The sequence below is a fragment of the Acartia tonsa genome, chromosome 2 (assembly GCF_053477335.1).
Source record: "Acartia tonsa isolate MP-2025a chromosome 2, ASM5347733v1, whole genome shotgun sequence".
Classification (NCBI taxonomy): domain Eukaryota; kingdom Metazoa; phylum Arthropoda; class Copepoda; order Calanoida; family Acartiidae; genus Acartia; species Acartia tonsa.
Window position 1 is genome coordinate 19,239,011 of NC_137261.1, and position 16,786 is coordinate 19,255,796.

At 32.0% G+C, this 16,786-nt stretch overlaps 2 protein-coding genes across 2 annotated transcripts in view; both read left to right on the forward strand.

Annotated features, from left to right (window-relative positions):
* The window catches only part of LOC145306236 (rho guanine nucleotide exchange factor 7-like), a 71,268-nt gene that overhangs the window by 20,569 nt on the left and 33,913 nt on the right, over window positions 1–16,786 (forward strand). Inside the window, exons 5-14 of the mRNA XM_080148292.1 lie at window positions 793–948; window positions 4,424–4,520; window positions 4,733–4,837; window positions 5,279–5,350; window positions 7,670–7,723; window positions 7,929–8,029; window positions 8,109–8,190; window positions 8,715–8,793; window positions 9,040–9,110; window positions 9,317–9,394. Coding sequence (XP_080004418.1) covers window positions 793–948; window positions 4,424–4,520; window positions 4,733–4,837; window positions 5,279–5,350; window positions 7,670–7,723; window positions 7,929–8,029; window positions 8,109–8,190; window positions 8,715–8,793; window positions 9,040–9,110; window positions 9,317–9,394 — 895 coding nt within the window. The remainder of the gene's footprint in view (window positions 1–792; window positions 949–4,423; window positions 4,521–4,732; window positions 4,838–5,278; window positions 5,351–7,669; window positions 7,724–7,928; window positions 8,030–8,108; window positions 8,191–8,714; window positions 8,794–9,039; window positions 9,111–9,316; window positions 9,395–16,786) is intronic.
* Window positions 9,401–15,300, forward strand: LOC145306200 (uncharacterized). The gene is made up of 4 exons (XM_080148217.1): window positions 9,401–9,911; window positions 10,402–10,471; window positions 11,257–12,132; window positions 12,503–15,300. The coding sequence occupies exons 1-4, from the start codon at window positions 9,446–9,448 to the stop codon at window positions 14,979–14,981; spliced, it is 3,891 nt and encodes a 1,296-aa protein (XP_080004343.1). The 5' UTR covers window positions 9,401–9,445; the 3' UTR covers window positions 14,982–15,300.

Here is a 16,786-nt window from a genome sequence, read left to right on the forward strand (position 1 = left end):
TGTTTGATAAATACATAAATTGAAATTCGCATAAATTTAAAATTTGCAAATTGTTGTTTAATGTTGAAATGTCCTGAGAAGATTTTGTACTGATTTATTGCAATCTTGCAAGATAAGATTTAGTGCATTTTTGGGGGGTAAGGGAAATAATATCTGAGAATAAAATAAATTGCTAATTGTAAAAAAAACACATAAGATCAATTTTTACTACCCACTAAACACGTCGGTTGCCTCAAATAGTATATGGTCTATAAACGACCTTTTTTGAAATTTTTTATGCTTATTTAGGATTAGGTTAGGTGAAGTATAGAAGGATAGAAACACTGCAGGGGCTAGAAATATATTTTTTGATTGAAATTTAATTGAAAACAACACTGTATTGAAGCGATTATAACAGAATATATCCAAATATATTTTATGAATTAAAATCAATGTTTTAAATATTTATCTAGATAAAACTGCGTCAGTATTTGTATGTATGTATGTATATTTCATAAAACTAGTTTTAAACATATAAAAAATCAAAATGTCAAAAAAGGAATCTTTATTAACAGCCTATGAGCAAAACTAACATTTTTGATAAAAATTTAACAATGAAGTATTATCCAGTAAAAAAATGTAAATTTATACTGCTATTTTGTTGAGAAAATATATAAAGCTAAATATTTTTCCACATTGGAATTTCATTTCTTGATATGAAATGCTACGATGTTTCTTAACTAAAAGCAAAAATATGATGTAAACTTCTAAAAAGTAAAAGTTTTGTTTGATTAAAATGCATTTTTATTTTAGATTGGATGAATCTGAATATCAGCAGTTAGTTGGGAACATAGAGGACCTTATCGAGGCCCACCAGAGGCTGAACTCCAGCCTGGAGGATGTGCGCAGATGCCAGCCCCGCCAGCAGAGGCTTGGACAGGTCTTCCTGCAGCATGGCTCTAATATCAGGTAATTTATAAGATAATTTATAATTTCATTTTGAGAAATATATTTTTTCTTTACAAAAAAATGACCACTTTCTTAAACAAACCGACATACTTCAATTCAAATTAAGTTTTCTACAATTGATATGTTCACTTACGGTACGATCGGTCATTGGGTGTAACGACTAGCGTATAGGATGAAATTATGTATGTTACAATTCAAAAATCCTATAGTCACTAGTAGTAGCTTGGTAATTGTTTTCGCTTTTTTTGTGGATGTTTTATGCCAATTAATAGGATGAAATTATTTTTTTGTAATATGTAACATTTGAAAATAAAATTTTTAAATACATAAATAATTGTAGACTAAATATACTATTATAATATTCTGCGTAGTAACAAATTTCACCCATAAAAATTGTGTCGAGTGCGACAACAAAGCGATGACTGATAGTGATACATCATATACTTGAGTTTTAATCTAAACAGCGAGAGGGATAATCTTCCTGAATAACTCGGCACTCAGTAAACCTAAAGAGAGAGGGGATATTTATTACACTGGTCCCCAAAATTTTATGATAACGTTTTCTAATTCGTTGGCTTAAAACTTTGGGGACTTTAGTCAATTTTGATTGGTTGCTTCATTAAGTATAGTGTTCAAACGTTTCAACCACCAATTTTAGTGTACAGAAGGGTTATTTTGTGTATTAGCATTGGGGATGTACATCAATTTATCTGCCATTTTTTAAGCCACTCTGAAAGTAGATCAAAAAACATTTTTTTTTAAATTTAAGCATCAAAACTTTAGTTTTAGTCTTCCAAAACTTCAAAATTTTTTCTTTATTTAATTATTGGATTGTTATCAGAATTATAGTCTCAGTCCTTGAAATAATACTGTTCAAACAACATTTCACTCATTATATCATCTCTCTCCTCATTGTGTGATTTAATTTCAACTTTGGGCATTATCTAGTCACAGTTAATTCATACAAGTTTTACATTATGTAACTAGACTAGTAGACACAGATAATCCATAAAAGTGTATCATTGTATTATCCCTTCTTATTTTGTAACAAATTGACAGTAAATTCATACAAGTTTCTCATTATTCTCTTATTCATACCAATGGCTTGCACAGCAATTCACCAGGGGGTATGGATGAAACCATTAGGGGTGAAAAAGGGGAAGCCAGGCCTTCCCAATCTAAATTTTATGGGGGTGTTGTCTCCCATCTATACTCACCTAATGAACGCTACAAATATTTTGACTTTGGGCACCTGATCATAGTTTTACAATTGCTTCATAAGTAGTTGATCAAGTGCAATGAAAAAATCGATTAAAAGTTTTTTATTGATCTATGTACTGAATGAATTTCTGTAAAGACCTGATTGTTGTATTTTTGAGAAAGGGAATTCATTTTGAGTAAAACGTTATCTGCCTGAAAATCATCAAATACCCAGACAGAAAAACATTTACTCCTGTGATATTTGTTGTATATCATTAAAAGTTGAAACATTTATTGATTAACTATAAAAAAAATCATTTGCATGTCTGGTGAAAATAGGGAGAGGCATTCATATTTTGAAATAGGGAGATTAGGAAGTTAACTATTTTGGGAAGTACTCTCATTTAAATAATAATTGTTAATTACAAAATAATCGAAAAACAATCAAAATTAGAATGTAATTTAGGTTTAATCTACGTTTATATAATCTAATTTTCCGTTTACCTACCATTGCATCACTTGGTCGAATAGCTTTCCTGTTATCACTAATGATTAATTAAAGATAAGATTATTTGTATAGATATGAATCTATCTTTTATTTATCTTGATAAGGTGATCCTTTACTTCCGCACATTGTATCACATTCTCATGTATCATAACCGCATATTTCTTTTTTTCCGTGTTTTTTTTTGCGAACATGAACAGGAATTGTAAGGGATAAGACAATGAAAATATATTGATATACAAAAATATTCCTCTTTAGCTTAAAATTATTGGTTGAAAAGCTTGGACATTTCTGGTTTATAACTAAGCAATCAAAACTTAATGAGAAATTTTTGGATCCTACGATTCAGATAACCATAACAGGGTCATTAATCTTAGGGTACCAGAATAATTTTTAGTCAAATGTTCTCTCTTCCCAGATACATGAAGCAATATATGACTATAACGCAGGATTAACAAAAATAAATTGGTGTCACCTCCTTAATATCCAAACTTAAACTGAAGATTTTAATATTGATTTTTTTTTAAATATGATTCATTTCTATGACTCATCTAGCATTAAAATTGGTTTTATATTAAACACTAGTAGGATAATCTTAAAATAAACAGATTACAGGGATGAATATATAAAACAAACTATTAAAATTAAGAAATAATTATAATTCAACATGTAACTTCAATAAAATAATGTTCTAAATGTGTCTTCATTCGGAATAGAAAAATACCTGTTATTAACTTATTTAAGTAATAAGATAGAAACAATTCTATAAACTTAGTGAGAAAAAAAACAAAAAAGAACTTTTAGGTAAAGGTAAAATTTTTATTGGGGTTCTACTATCAAACTTGTTATGCAAATAAAAAGGGTAAAAAAGATCCAAAAAGATACATAAGTTCTTGCAGTAAGTGGTTTAAATAGAACTAGACTCTTTTTAAATTCGTTTTACAACTATTCGAATCACTATGTCATGAAAATTGACATAATTCTAAAAATTATTTTTAGAATTTATTTTCAACAGGGTACCGCCCATTAAATATAGATTTTACTTTCATTTAACTTATTAAAAGCGAAGCCTTTCTATTATTAGGATATGTCCTTATCGCTAATTTAATTGTGTCAGACTTCAAACTTTGACTGATGATCCCTATAACAGTCAGATACGATTATAGCAACTATATAATCATGATCAAAAAGTCCGTTTAAAACCTGCTGTACTGATCTCTTTTTATATTTATAAAAAAAAAATTCGGATGTAAACGTTCTTGTAGGCTTTTTTAATTTGTCATAAAAAGTGCAACCTTTGTACTGTAGCATGGATGTTTTGTTTAATTTAAGTACATAATTTGACATTTCTACATATGTGTACAGTTAGGTTATTAATAAACTTGATAGCTTTTCTTTAAATATATGCTTTTTAATGTTTTTCTTTTTGTCAAAATAAGGGGGGGGGGTTGGAAAGAGCTACCAAAAACAAGCTTAAATAGTGCAATAATTCCAAGGGGGGAGGGTAAATTGGGCTGTTTATTACACTAGTCACCAAAGTTTTATAATATCGTTTTCTTATTTGTTAGCTTAACAGCTTTTTGACATTAATCCCTAATTGCAATCTACAGAAATGATAAATATGTGTATCATTATAGGGGATGTGCATCAAAGTATCTGCCATTGATTTTTCCCTTTAGTTCCCTGAGTAATTAAGGTTAAGCATTGAAGTACATATAAAAGTGCATATTCTTTCTCATTCCTCGATTTTTAATTTTTTTTTTTTTTCAGAACTGCCCACCTGGCCTACTGGAGCAACCATCCCCGTGCTGTCTGCATTATTGAGAAGCATAGAGAGAAATTGAATACATGGATTGATAGCTGCCAAGTAAGTCATAAAAGTATTGGTCATTTCTTTCATCCAATAGAAAGGGATAAAGAGAGTGGAAAGGGGGAACTGTAATGTTTTAAGCCGCATAAACATTTTACTTTTGTTGGTCGGGGCCTATAGTTTTTATTTGATTTATTTTTAATCTGTGGAAAGGCTGAAAAAAATGTCTATAATACAATTGCATAAATAAATGTCTTTTGTATGTTTAGGTTGGTATGGGAGGAAATAGTGGAAATGCGCCAGGATTAATGCTCCTGACAACAGGTCTCTCCAGGCCGTTCAGACAGCTGGAAAGGCTTGCTGGAGCCATTCAGGTATTATCAATTATTTAAATGTCAGTTTAGCGTGAAAAGGATATAGTGAAACGTAAACCTACATTTAATTAATTGCAAGGCCCGGGTTGTACGACATCCATAGAAGCGAAGCTTAGAATATTAACAAATATGGAGTATTAACACATTAAATATTTAATATTGTTTATAAATCGGAACAAAATTCCTTATTATCCAAAACTTACAGGATATGAACATGCTGTAGGGATGCTTTGCTTATAACAATATGCCTAGCAATTTTAGGAATCCTTATTCTAAAAACAAATAATTAGGATGATTTTGTCATTTAAAATAGTGCTTTTGAAAAATCATCAATTATAAATAGACATACGGACTTTAATTAATTTTATTTTATTCTACCTACTAAATATTTGAAGGTATATAAGTTTTTTCTTTTTATAATCTTTATTTGTTTTATTATAGGAGGTGGAACAGCATTTGGAAGATAATCATATTGACAGAGGAGATACTCAAAGAAGTATTGGATTTTATAAGGTATCAATATATGATTAGATGGATAGAGAGATAGATAATCATATTGACAGAGGAGATATTTAAAGAAGTATTGGATTCTATAAGGTATCTATATATTATTAGATGGATAGATAGATAATCATATTGACAGAAGAGATACGCAAAGGAGTATTGGATTCTATAAGGTATCAATATATGATTAGATGGATAGATAGATAGATAATCATATTGACAGAGGAGATACTCGGAGTATTGGATTCTATAAGTGTCTTAACCATGACACTTTGGTTAAGTGTGACTTCCGAATTTGCGGGAAGTTCTAGAGATCTTAGTCTTACGGACAAAAACCCCCAACACCAGGAACCATCAAGTTTCAACAGCAGGTTTGAGTATAGATTTATTGACACAAACTATTTCAAAGTCCTGAAATTACAAAATCAATTAATACAAAATTCCAGTTTTTATAACCACGTAATATTATTTGCTTTTTAAAATCTTTTTTTCTACGGTTAAGAATCTTTGGGTACTTTGGCTTTAAAGGAAAATTATTTGGTTTAATAGATCATTGTTAAATGCAAAAATAAAGGCACATAAAAATTACTAAAACATAATAATTGAATCATAATAAAGTTTCATGTGTAGCTGGCTAAAGCCTTTAAACTTAATAAATCCGTCCTATACGCCATTCAATTTAAACAAAATGAAGAAAATCTACCTGAAGTTCTTATGGTTAAAGCACCTGTTATACTAGGGTTGTTCACGCACTATGAGACCAATGATAGGCCCGACTTTATTCTCCGAAATCTTCATCCACTCACATATCATTCAAAAGTAAAGAACGTGGAGACACCAAAACATAAACAACATTCCATGCCGCGTCTCTTTAGGAAAGGAAAGTCAAACAAAGACGACATTTTCGCTGAATTGGAATTGTGAATAAGGAAATTAATTTCGATCTTGATAAACACAAAGCTTCCTTGAAAAGAGGTTAAGACAATAAGGTATAAAAATATGATTAGATAGATAGATAGATAGATAATCATATTAACAGAGGAGATACTCAAAGGAATATTGGATTCTATAATGTATTAATATGTTATTAGATGGATAGATAGATAATCATATTGACAGAGAAGATACTCCAAGGAGTATTGGATTCTATAAGGTAGAAATACATGATTAGTTGGATAGATAGATAATCGGAATTCAATTAAAAAAATAATTTGTCTTGTTTTAAACAGGTTGAAAATTTGAAAAATGCATAAGCAAAATTGAATTCAAACAAAACCCCTTGTTTATCTTTTTTGTCAAAAAAACACAAACATAATGTCTAATGCATTGTTTATTTTTAAGCTTTCTTATGCTTAGTTTTGCAAGCAAGAGTTTTTTTATTGAAGTTGCATTTTAGCTTAAAAATGTGTCATGACTTGATGTATGAAGCAGTTTATTTATTTGGACATTTGTTGAGTAGGTAATATAGCCTTCCAAATTTATCCTTTAAGATTATTTAGAGATTTTGGTGGTTTCCCTTTAAGTGTCTTGTTGCACACAGTGCCCTTAAGCCTCCTTTTTAGGAATAAATTGCAAATACGGTCAGATTTTTTTACTTTAGGTTCGGTTATGTTATATTATAGTTATATTAGGCACTGGGTTAGGGCACCGCTGGTATGTCCCAGGGCCTCCTCAGTGGTTAGGCGTAAAAAAATAAGGGAAGGAGATTCTGTGCTCGTTAGGCAATTTAATGGAAAGCACGAACATTTTCGCAAATCATCTGAGCTTGATCTTTAAATCGTTTATAGGTGATTTAAACCGGGGCGATTCATTCAGCGCACCATCAAATTATTAAATACCAATCTTTAAATCGAATTTGCATGGGCGATTTGGCGCGCCCAGTTGCGCTGTACCGGCGCGGCAATGCCACTCACCGAGTGGCATTGCCGAACCAAATCGGGGTGATTTATTTAATAAATAAATACTTTTTTTTAATTACTTTAATATTTTATTGCAAAACTATCGTGAAAACATTTTTATAGTTATTTTTAAAATAAATTTTATATTAATGTTTTATATAAAATACCATACTGACACGGCATTTTATATAAAATACCTTACTGACACTGCTTAAGTAATATAGTTGTACTGGCGCGGATCGATATTTTAGTGAGTGCGCAAGCGATTTAACAACACCGCGCCAAAAATCTTTTAAAAATCAGGTGCGCTGTAGCTTACCACCAGCGTACCTACGGTTCACCTCTGAATCGCCCCGATTCAGCGCACCATAAAAACGATTTAAAGATCAAGCTCTGATAACTTGCATTTAATTATATTATTTTTGTTTAGGAAGTTGCAAGTGAGGCCGCTCGGTGCCGCAGACAAAAAGAGTTAGAACTTGAGGTAGGTTTTAACATTATTTTATCATTTTTGTCCACAAATTGGCCAATTAAAAAAAACCAGGAGAATCCCTCTCATCAATGACAGTTTATTTAAATACTTGTTGAAATAAATTTTAAGGATAATTATTTTTTTAAACATAAACAAAAAATTCTTTGTTTTTTTATGTGTGGTTTTTACAACGGCAGTATAAAATATTGTTATGCAGGTATTGACTGGCACTGTGAGAGGATGGGAGGGAGAACCTATAGACAGTCTTGGTGAGATTATCAAGATGGGTCCAGTGGTTGTTGGCACTGATGGAAATAGGTACGGTTATATTTTTTATAATATCAAATAAATAGATCAAAAAGCTAAAATAATTGATTTTTATGCCTTTTTTATTCAGGAAAGACAAATATCTTGTTTTATTTCCATCAACTTTGCTTTTGCTGTCAGCTTCACACCGTCTGTCTGCCTTTATTTATGAGGTAGGCTTATATTACGTCTATCAAAGTGTTTTTTTAACCGAGGTTTAATTGCACTGGGAAAGCATGCATATTTTTAATCTTATATGTTTTAATATTGATCTGGTTGATTTACAGAATGTTCAAAGAAGAGCAAAAGGCACCGTATTTCTAAGATTAATGTTTGGTCTGACAATAAATCTATAAATATCCCCTTGTTAAGGACCTATTTCGTCTGATAGCAGATTGCTATCTGATCTTTTGTAGTGACTTACCTAGCTGTGTTAATATTCCTGAAGCTTTTGGTTGATTTTAAAAGACCCTATAAGTCTGTAAAGGGTCTTTCGGGTTGGGACATTCAGTGGTTTAACCCCTTCTTCCTCTATTGTTTTACTCTAATATGCTGACAACGACTCTTTAAATCATTAAATCTGAATGTTATGTTCTTCCCTTATTGTTTGATATCCTATGTTCTCTTTCATTTTAAATATATTTAGGGAATAGATTCCATATTTAATTAAATACCTATTAAAAGATCATTTTTACAGGGAAAATTGCCTTTGTCTGGACTATCTGTCAAGAAGTTGGAGGATTTGGATGTACACAAACACAGCTTCCAAATTTCAGGTCAATTTTAGGGATTACTTTTTTTCCTATTTATATTTCAAGGAGAAAAAATAGCATGCCCCTTTTTATTGTTATCAAATGTTTTGCTAATTTTAACAAGCTTTAAATTAAAAGATATAAAATAAAGAGATATTTATCAATGCTAAAAAGCAAAGACGTTCAATATTTCAATTTAACTAGTGATTAATTTCTTTGGATAAAAGCTTAATAAATAAAATCTTTTTACAATTAAATTAATTTTTTTAGGATCTTTGATTGACACAATCCAGTGTTCATGCACAGAGAGTAAACAAGCACAAGAATGGATTACCAAATTGCAGGAATTTTTTCATTTAAAATGTTACAATTTAAATAATTAAGTACGATTTAAGAAATCTTTTGAGAAAACAAATGTATTAATACCTAAAATTTTAGCGACTTTAGCTAATGCAGTTTGTTTTAAACTTTAGAATACTTATATATTTATGGCAAATTTACCGCTTTTCATTTCAGCTTTGATAATACTAAAATGCAAAAAAATTATCAGGCCCAAATCCGAGTTTGCCGGCAGTCTGCAGTGCTACCCAGCAAACTATCCGTGCAACCAGTCCCACCACCCCATGTAAGTATTAACAAACAACCATCTCTTAACATTGTCACATCATCAACCCCAATGCTTAATTTAACTCCGCCATTAGTAAATCTTACTCCGCCTTATCATGAGCTCACTCAATGGATTAGGGGACTGTTGGCTGATCAACAATTGACTATGGATCATATTCGACAGCTCAGAAAGCCGTTTCGTGTTGTTTCAACAAGCTCCAGGGGTTCCTTAAAGGTTCCTGTTATACATAGAGTTGAATGTGTAATTTATCCCAAACCTTATAAAATAATAAGTGAAAATATCAATATTGATGACTTAACCAAAGAAGCAAACAAAGAAAATGACAACCAAAGCAAAGACAACATTGATAATAATGTTGATAAGTTTGTATCAGCTATACCTGCCAGACATTTGTCCAGAGAGATCAGTTGTGAGAAGGATGATTATAAAGATGTTGGATCCGATGGTTTTCTTGTTGAGGATGATGATATCATTACTCTTGTATTAAATGGTCAGGAAAATACTAATAATGAGGGTAAGGAATTTCTATTTAGTTGTTAATCCCCCCACCACTTCCCTTATGAACTTTTAAATAGCTTCAAAAGATTTATTGATTTTTATTATTTGAGTAAAGTAGATCTCAAGATTTGTAATTAAGTACTTATTAGGAAAAAAGATAGATAAACTGATAATTAATACTTCAAATTGATATTATCATTTCCTTTTATCACTTTAAGTGAAACCATTCAATTCTTACACTCATTTATACTAATTGCTTGTTAGTAAGACATAAATTAGTAAATTCCCAAAATACAATTAATTATGGTATTAATCACTGCCTTGCCCATTTGGATATTAATAGGAATTTTGAATCCTTGAACATTACATTCTTCTTATTTATTATTTAAAGCAATTAAAGCCAGAATTTCACAGTACACTTAAAATTGGTGGAAGGATTCATTTGTTGTCAGTTGTCTAACCCTGAATTAGCATAGTTTGTTAAATAGATAATTCCTAAAAATTAGAAGTTGGTGAAGAAGAGGAAGAATATTATGTTCCATGCCATGAGGATGAAATGATGTTCTTGCTACCAAGGTTCAAAACTGGGTTTCATTATTTTTTGGCAATGATCTTTATTTGTAACTTGTGTTTAACCCTTTGTTAGGTACTACATCTTAATTAGGTCTTTGTTATCTATCATCCAATTTAAAAAAAAAATCCGAATTTTCAGTAGAGCATTTTAAAAATTAAATAATTTGATAAGTTAAATGATTATTGAAACATAAGAAGGGGGGGGGTTTAATGCAACCATCTCGTAATCAATGTATAAATGGCACTTAGAATTCGAATTTTGATCTGAAATTTTGCATGAGTATTCCTTGGTAGGTCTATTTTCCTTAAATCGAACAAAAAGTTGAAAAAGTAGCGGCTAACGGCTGGTGGCTCATCCGTTTAGCCATTTGTTGGGTATTTTTAAGCGAAATCCATCACGAAACCTCTCTCCACATAATGCTCTTTTCCGATCCAAAACGTTTTCAAACGGTTCTAGCCGGTAGTTGCTGGTACTAGAAATCTAAAAAATGGTATTTTTTGTATCATTTCACATGGTTCAAAGCAAAAATATGTTTCAAAAAGTTGATTTCTACGTAATTTATGACAGATTTGCCCTAAAAATAGCCAAAAAAAACGGCTAAACGGCTGAGCCGTTAGCCATTACTTTTTCAACTTTTTTTCGATTTAGGAAAAATAGACCTACCAAGGATTACTCATGCAAAATTTCAGATCAAAATTCGAATTTTAAGTGCCATATATACATTGATTACGAGATGGTTGCATTAACCCCCCCCCCCCCCCTTATTGCAAAGCCCAGTTTTGTCAAGGTCATTGTTATCATCCTGGAATAGTGGAAATGGACAAGATTCTGTATCACCTCAAGTTCAAAGCATCAACTCTTTCACCTACTCGCCCCTATTGGGACCTGTACAAATTGAAGAGGAAAATGAATCAGATGCTGAAATATTAGAAAAGGAGAATGTTATTCAAGATGTTCCAAACTCCCTAAGCGACAATGGAAATAATGAAGAAACTGCCAAAAAGATAGATATTGATCAAAAACCTGTATCTGAAAAAGTAGTTAATATTATGAGCATTGTTCAAGAATCTCCAAAAATGCAAATGAGAAAGGATAATTCCATTGTCCAAGACAAACCAAAACCTGTCAAACCATCCAGAGATTCAACAACCAAAACAACTTTGCAATCTAAACAATTACAATTGGTTAAACAAAAATCGAATGAGAGTTCAAGCTCAATTAACACCAGTACAAGCAGTAGATCCCATGGGGCTGTAAGACAACAGTCAGCAGCTACTGCAAATAGTTCAAGAAGCAGTTCAGCTTCGCTGCAAAGTAGTACAAGTAGTAGCAGGTCACCAAAATCTGTCCAGCATCAGCAGGGATCTTCATCAAGTAAAAGAGGAAGTTCATCATCTCAACAAAGCAGCAATAATGCAAGGACACCAAGAACAGTTAAACAGCAGTCAAGGCCTCTTCCTGTACCTGACAGAGGTTACCAAATTCAGCACTCAAAATCAGTGCCTTCAATTATTGGAAGCAGCAGTAGGCACAAGGAGACAATACCCTCCCTGGTGAGCAAGAACAGGGAAAGGAGACAGAAATATGTTATCTCTAGTGACAGTGATTCTGATGGGTCACCTCCAAGTTGGATTTCTTGCTTTTCCTCACCTAGATCCAAAAGGTTCATGTGTGTTTCATTTAAAAACTTTTTCCATAGTTATTTTGGTGTATTTTTTTTAAAAACTACTTTTTAAAGTTTGTTTGATTTGTAATTATTTAATGCAGAAAATTATTTTTCTATTAAGATTTAATTCAATGTAAAATAAATACCTAGCAAAAAATATAAAGTAATAAAATGTTTGTCTCGAGATATTTTGTAAATAGCTACTTTCAGGAAAGACTAGTAATGGTATAAGGAAATTTTAAGGCTGTTTGCAAATTTACCCAAAAATCCCCCCTCCCTCAAAAAATGTTATTAATAGGTAAGCTATTCAATTTTTATAATTATTTAATGTCTAACAAATTGATAATTTAACACACATTTGAATAAGGAGAAACAAAACTGTTATAACTCCCCGCAGTAAAAGCCTTACTAGACCTGAAGATAGAAGCTCCATAGCAAAGCCAAGAGAAAATAATTCAGCTCTCTGTTCCCAGCTTGGTTGTTATGCAGCTTGTAATAAAACAGATAAATTGTATGAGCAGTATATTATGCAACAGAGAAGGAATATGTCATTAGAAGAAGCACGCAGAAATAAAATTATTAATCAGTCAATTAAAGCTTCTCCTACTCCAAGCCCAATCAATGGAAATATGAACAAACCTACTAATGAAAGTAATACACACAATGTAAAAACCATGCCATCTCTACCACTCAACAAGAATGTTTATCAAGCTTTAGATATCAGTGATGGCATAGAAAAACTTCTCAAAGAGACTGATTCACCAATTCGTTTTATTGATGATACACCAACACCTTCAGAAAGTCTCTATGATACTATTTGCAATCTGCCAAGAGTTTTAGATCTTGCTGACCTTCAGAGGATGGACCAAGGAACACAGCTCAGAAATAACAGGCCCCAAACTGTTAAAAGTGTTAAGAGAAGGTCTAGAAGTATGAGTAGGAATAGACTTTCAAGAGAACAAAATAATGATATTTACAATACTGAGGAAGAGATAGATAATATTTATGCCTCAAATAATGGCCAAGACACTACTGACAGAGCAACTAAAAGTCTGGAAAACATATTTAAAGCTAGTAATAAAAAGCATGTTTCTTTTCTAGAAGATGATCTTGTTATTATTCAAGATGAAAGATCTGATTATGGATATATTCCATCTACTCAATCTATATCAATATCTTCTGTCAAACCTGTACCAATTTTATCTCCTCCTTCAAATAGAGCAAAACCAAGACCTTTACCACCACCACGTCTAGATTCAACCATAGGATCCTATAGTAATGGAATAAAACCTAATATTGAAAATGTAAATCCTGTTACTAAACCTATGGTTAAATACAATTATGGACCTTTTGATTACAATGGTAATGATTCTCCTGTTACAAAAAGGACCATATGGGATAGCAAAGATTTTACAAACTCACAGACTCAACCTATTACTTCTCCAACTTATTCTCCTCAAGGAAATTTGTTAAATACACAAAATAGCCAATCAGTCATTACAACAACTAGCTACTCAGGTTTAGCTGTTCAATTACCAAACACAAGTAGCTGTTCAGGTTATTCTGGCCAAATATTAAGTTCAACAGGCTATTCTGGATTACCTGAACATGTATTAAGCACATCATCCATCCATTCAGGGTCACCTAGACAACAGCTTAATTCACCTGTAGTTCAAGGACAACTGGCTAAATCATCCAGTTACTCTAATGTTCTTGGCGGACTTTTAATTCCTTCTCCTTCAGCTAATAGTAATCCGGCATCACAGTATCCAGTTTCTTCTGCTGTAGCCCAAAGTTCAAACACTGCAAGCAACGATTATTTACCATACAATAATTTGTATTCCCAATCAGCTGTAAGCTTTATACCAAGTGGAAGTGCAGGTAATCTGCCTAACTCAGTGTCACCAGCTGTAATTTTGTCCAGGAACCATTGTACTTGTGACAACCGTGGATCCTCTGATTCTGGTTTAGCTGATATAAGTCTTCACAAAGACTTTTGTCCTTTGTCAATTCAGTCATCAGTATCAAGGCTCCATGCTTTTACAACACCTCTTAGTCCAGTAGTTGAACGAAGGCAGGTTGGGGCAACTTCTGGTATATCACAGCCAAGAAGAGTTCAATCTCAGATGATGCAACCTGTCTCAATGTCATCAGGTTATTCACTGCAGGATAAAATGGTTAATTATGGCTCTGTTCCTGAGCTAAGGACTCAGCAGGCTAGTGGTGGTTCTGTCCCTTACTCTCAAGGAATTTTGTCACCTGTTCTTGGCAGAAAACAACCTCTAAGATACCCTGGTCAGCAAGATTTGTTTCACCAATCCGGATCAATGGAAATCACACCAAGGTCCAGCCTCAGAACTCCAGTAGAGAATGATTATAAAGTAGTTTCAATGGGTAACTTTGGTAAGCTATCATCCCCTACAAATTCTCAGCAATCCAGAACCTTGTCAGAATTTCAAACATTTAGGCCTTCAGAGCCAGTTAGTAGGGAAACAAGTTTTCATTCACAGGCTAGTTATGAATCAGGAAGAGATTCTAACAATATGAGCAGCATTTGCAGCTCTTTTGAATACTCTGGAGGTTTATTGCAACCTAGTAGTCTTACAGCATCACCCAATCTCTCTTCAAGACCTACTTCCCAAAATAGCACAAGCGCAGAAAAGATTTATTACACCGAGCAAACATTTATACAACATGACCTTAATATGAACCAGATTAAACCAGTTATTCAACAACAGCAACAGCCACAGTACAAAACTGGTTTATATGCCCATTGGCTCATGAATGCAAGTCTTCAGCCAATTAAAGAAGAGGGTCAAGATCAACATAGTTCACCTTCAATTTAAAAATACATGTTTGCAATTATTTTAGGATGTATCATAAGTTTAATTGTACCATAATATCAAAAGTAATGTTATTGCCTTTTATCAGTTTATATTAAGTAACATATTTAACCTTTCATAGTACAAAGAGCAACAAATAATTTTATCAAATAATTGTTTTTAAAATTAAAGCATATTGAAACAAAGAGGAAAAATATATTTTACATATGATAAGTTGGTGCTAAAAATCTAATTGTCAGCTATTGTGGAAATCAGTATTATGAATATGAAGTAATATTACTTAATTATTTCAATCCAATATTTTAGAACAAAAAATTAAAAATGTATTTCAAGTCTACAAAGTGTTTGAAATCAGAATTGTTTTTCAGGCAAGGAATATTGTGTGAACATTTTTTTGAGTGGATTACTAGATAATGAGCTAACATAAACAAAATATTTTTCCCAAGACTCAGTTTTTTTTTGTTTTCCTCTTTGTTTTGTGTGCTTCCCCTTTTTTGCTAATCAGATTTTTAAACAAAAATATTTAATCTCTACACTTATCTTGAGGTTAAAAATTCTCATTTTAAGGCCAACACTAACCCAACAATTTTCAATTTTGCTTTGACAGATTAGTTAGAACCCCAATTAGAGTTTTGTTTGACACAGACATTTCAAAAATATTGCAGTGTCATTACTGTGCTAATTTGACTAGATGGAATATGGATAAATATTTTGAAAAAAAGACTTTAAAGAACAGAAAAAATAAAGATCTAAATAATAACAAACTTTCGACAAAAAATTGTTTCTGTATATTTTAGGCATTTAACTGTGTGTTATCCTTATACTAAAGTAACAGGATGTTTGTTTGTCTGTGTGTCTGTACTGAAGGATCTCGCTAACCGCTGAACCGATCGGGTTCTCCTTAACAGGGTAGCTTCTCATAGGTACTAGGAAGGTTTATAACTATTTTCTTTGGGGGTGGGACACCCCCAACCCCCCAAAAAATGTAAAATTCCCCCCCAAAAAAAAAAATTTCGCCCCCCAAAAATTTTTTTTTACTTTTTCTTTTAAAATCTAAAATAAGAAATTGGGTTATTAAATTCGACTCTCTCCTCCTCAAGTGCCCCTAGAGGCCTCTAGGGGCGTAGCCGCTAATATTGTTTAAAGTAATGAAAAGATAATTTTTAAGACTGTACAGTTTCATTTAGATCATCCTATTTTTTTTAGGGATAGGTCAATGAAATAAAGATAAATTTTACTTCACTCTAGAAAGTTTACATTTATGTATTTGAAAGAAAATACAAACTTTTTTTAATAAACCACACAAATAAATATTTTTTTTGGAGATCATTGTTAAGTTTGAATTATCTTATATTGACCTATACCTTAATCCCTGAAAATCACCTGACTAACAAAATTTAGTTTTGAAAAGATTAAAAAACAAACTGTCAAACTTATTTCTTTGTGTTTTTATTTATGCTTTAGGACAGTGACATCAATATACTAATTTTAATTATGTATTGCTTGTGTGAAGCTTAAGAATTTTGTTAGGGTTTTTTTTTTATTAGAAATAGGTTTAAACCTGCAAGAAGTGTTAATGGGGCAAGGATTGAGTGAAATATAATAACAAATTGATTGAAAGTGTGCATTTGGTTAAAAGAGTAGATACTGGTGGGAAGCAAGGGTTCTAGATTTATTTTCCTTCCATCTGGATACTGGTTAGAATAAGTGCAATGAAAGCTTGCAAACCTGGCATAATAAAACTGCATGAAATTCTATCCCAGTCCCTGTTATGTAGATATGTAACCCCAGTCTGTTGCACAAGTAGG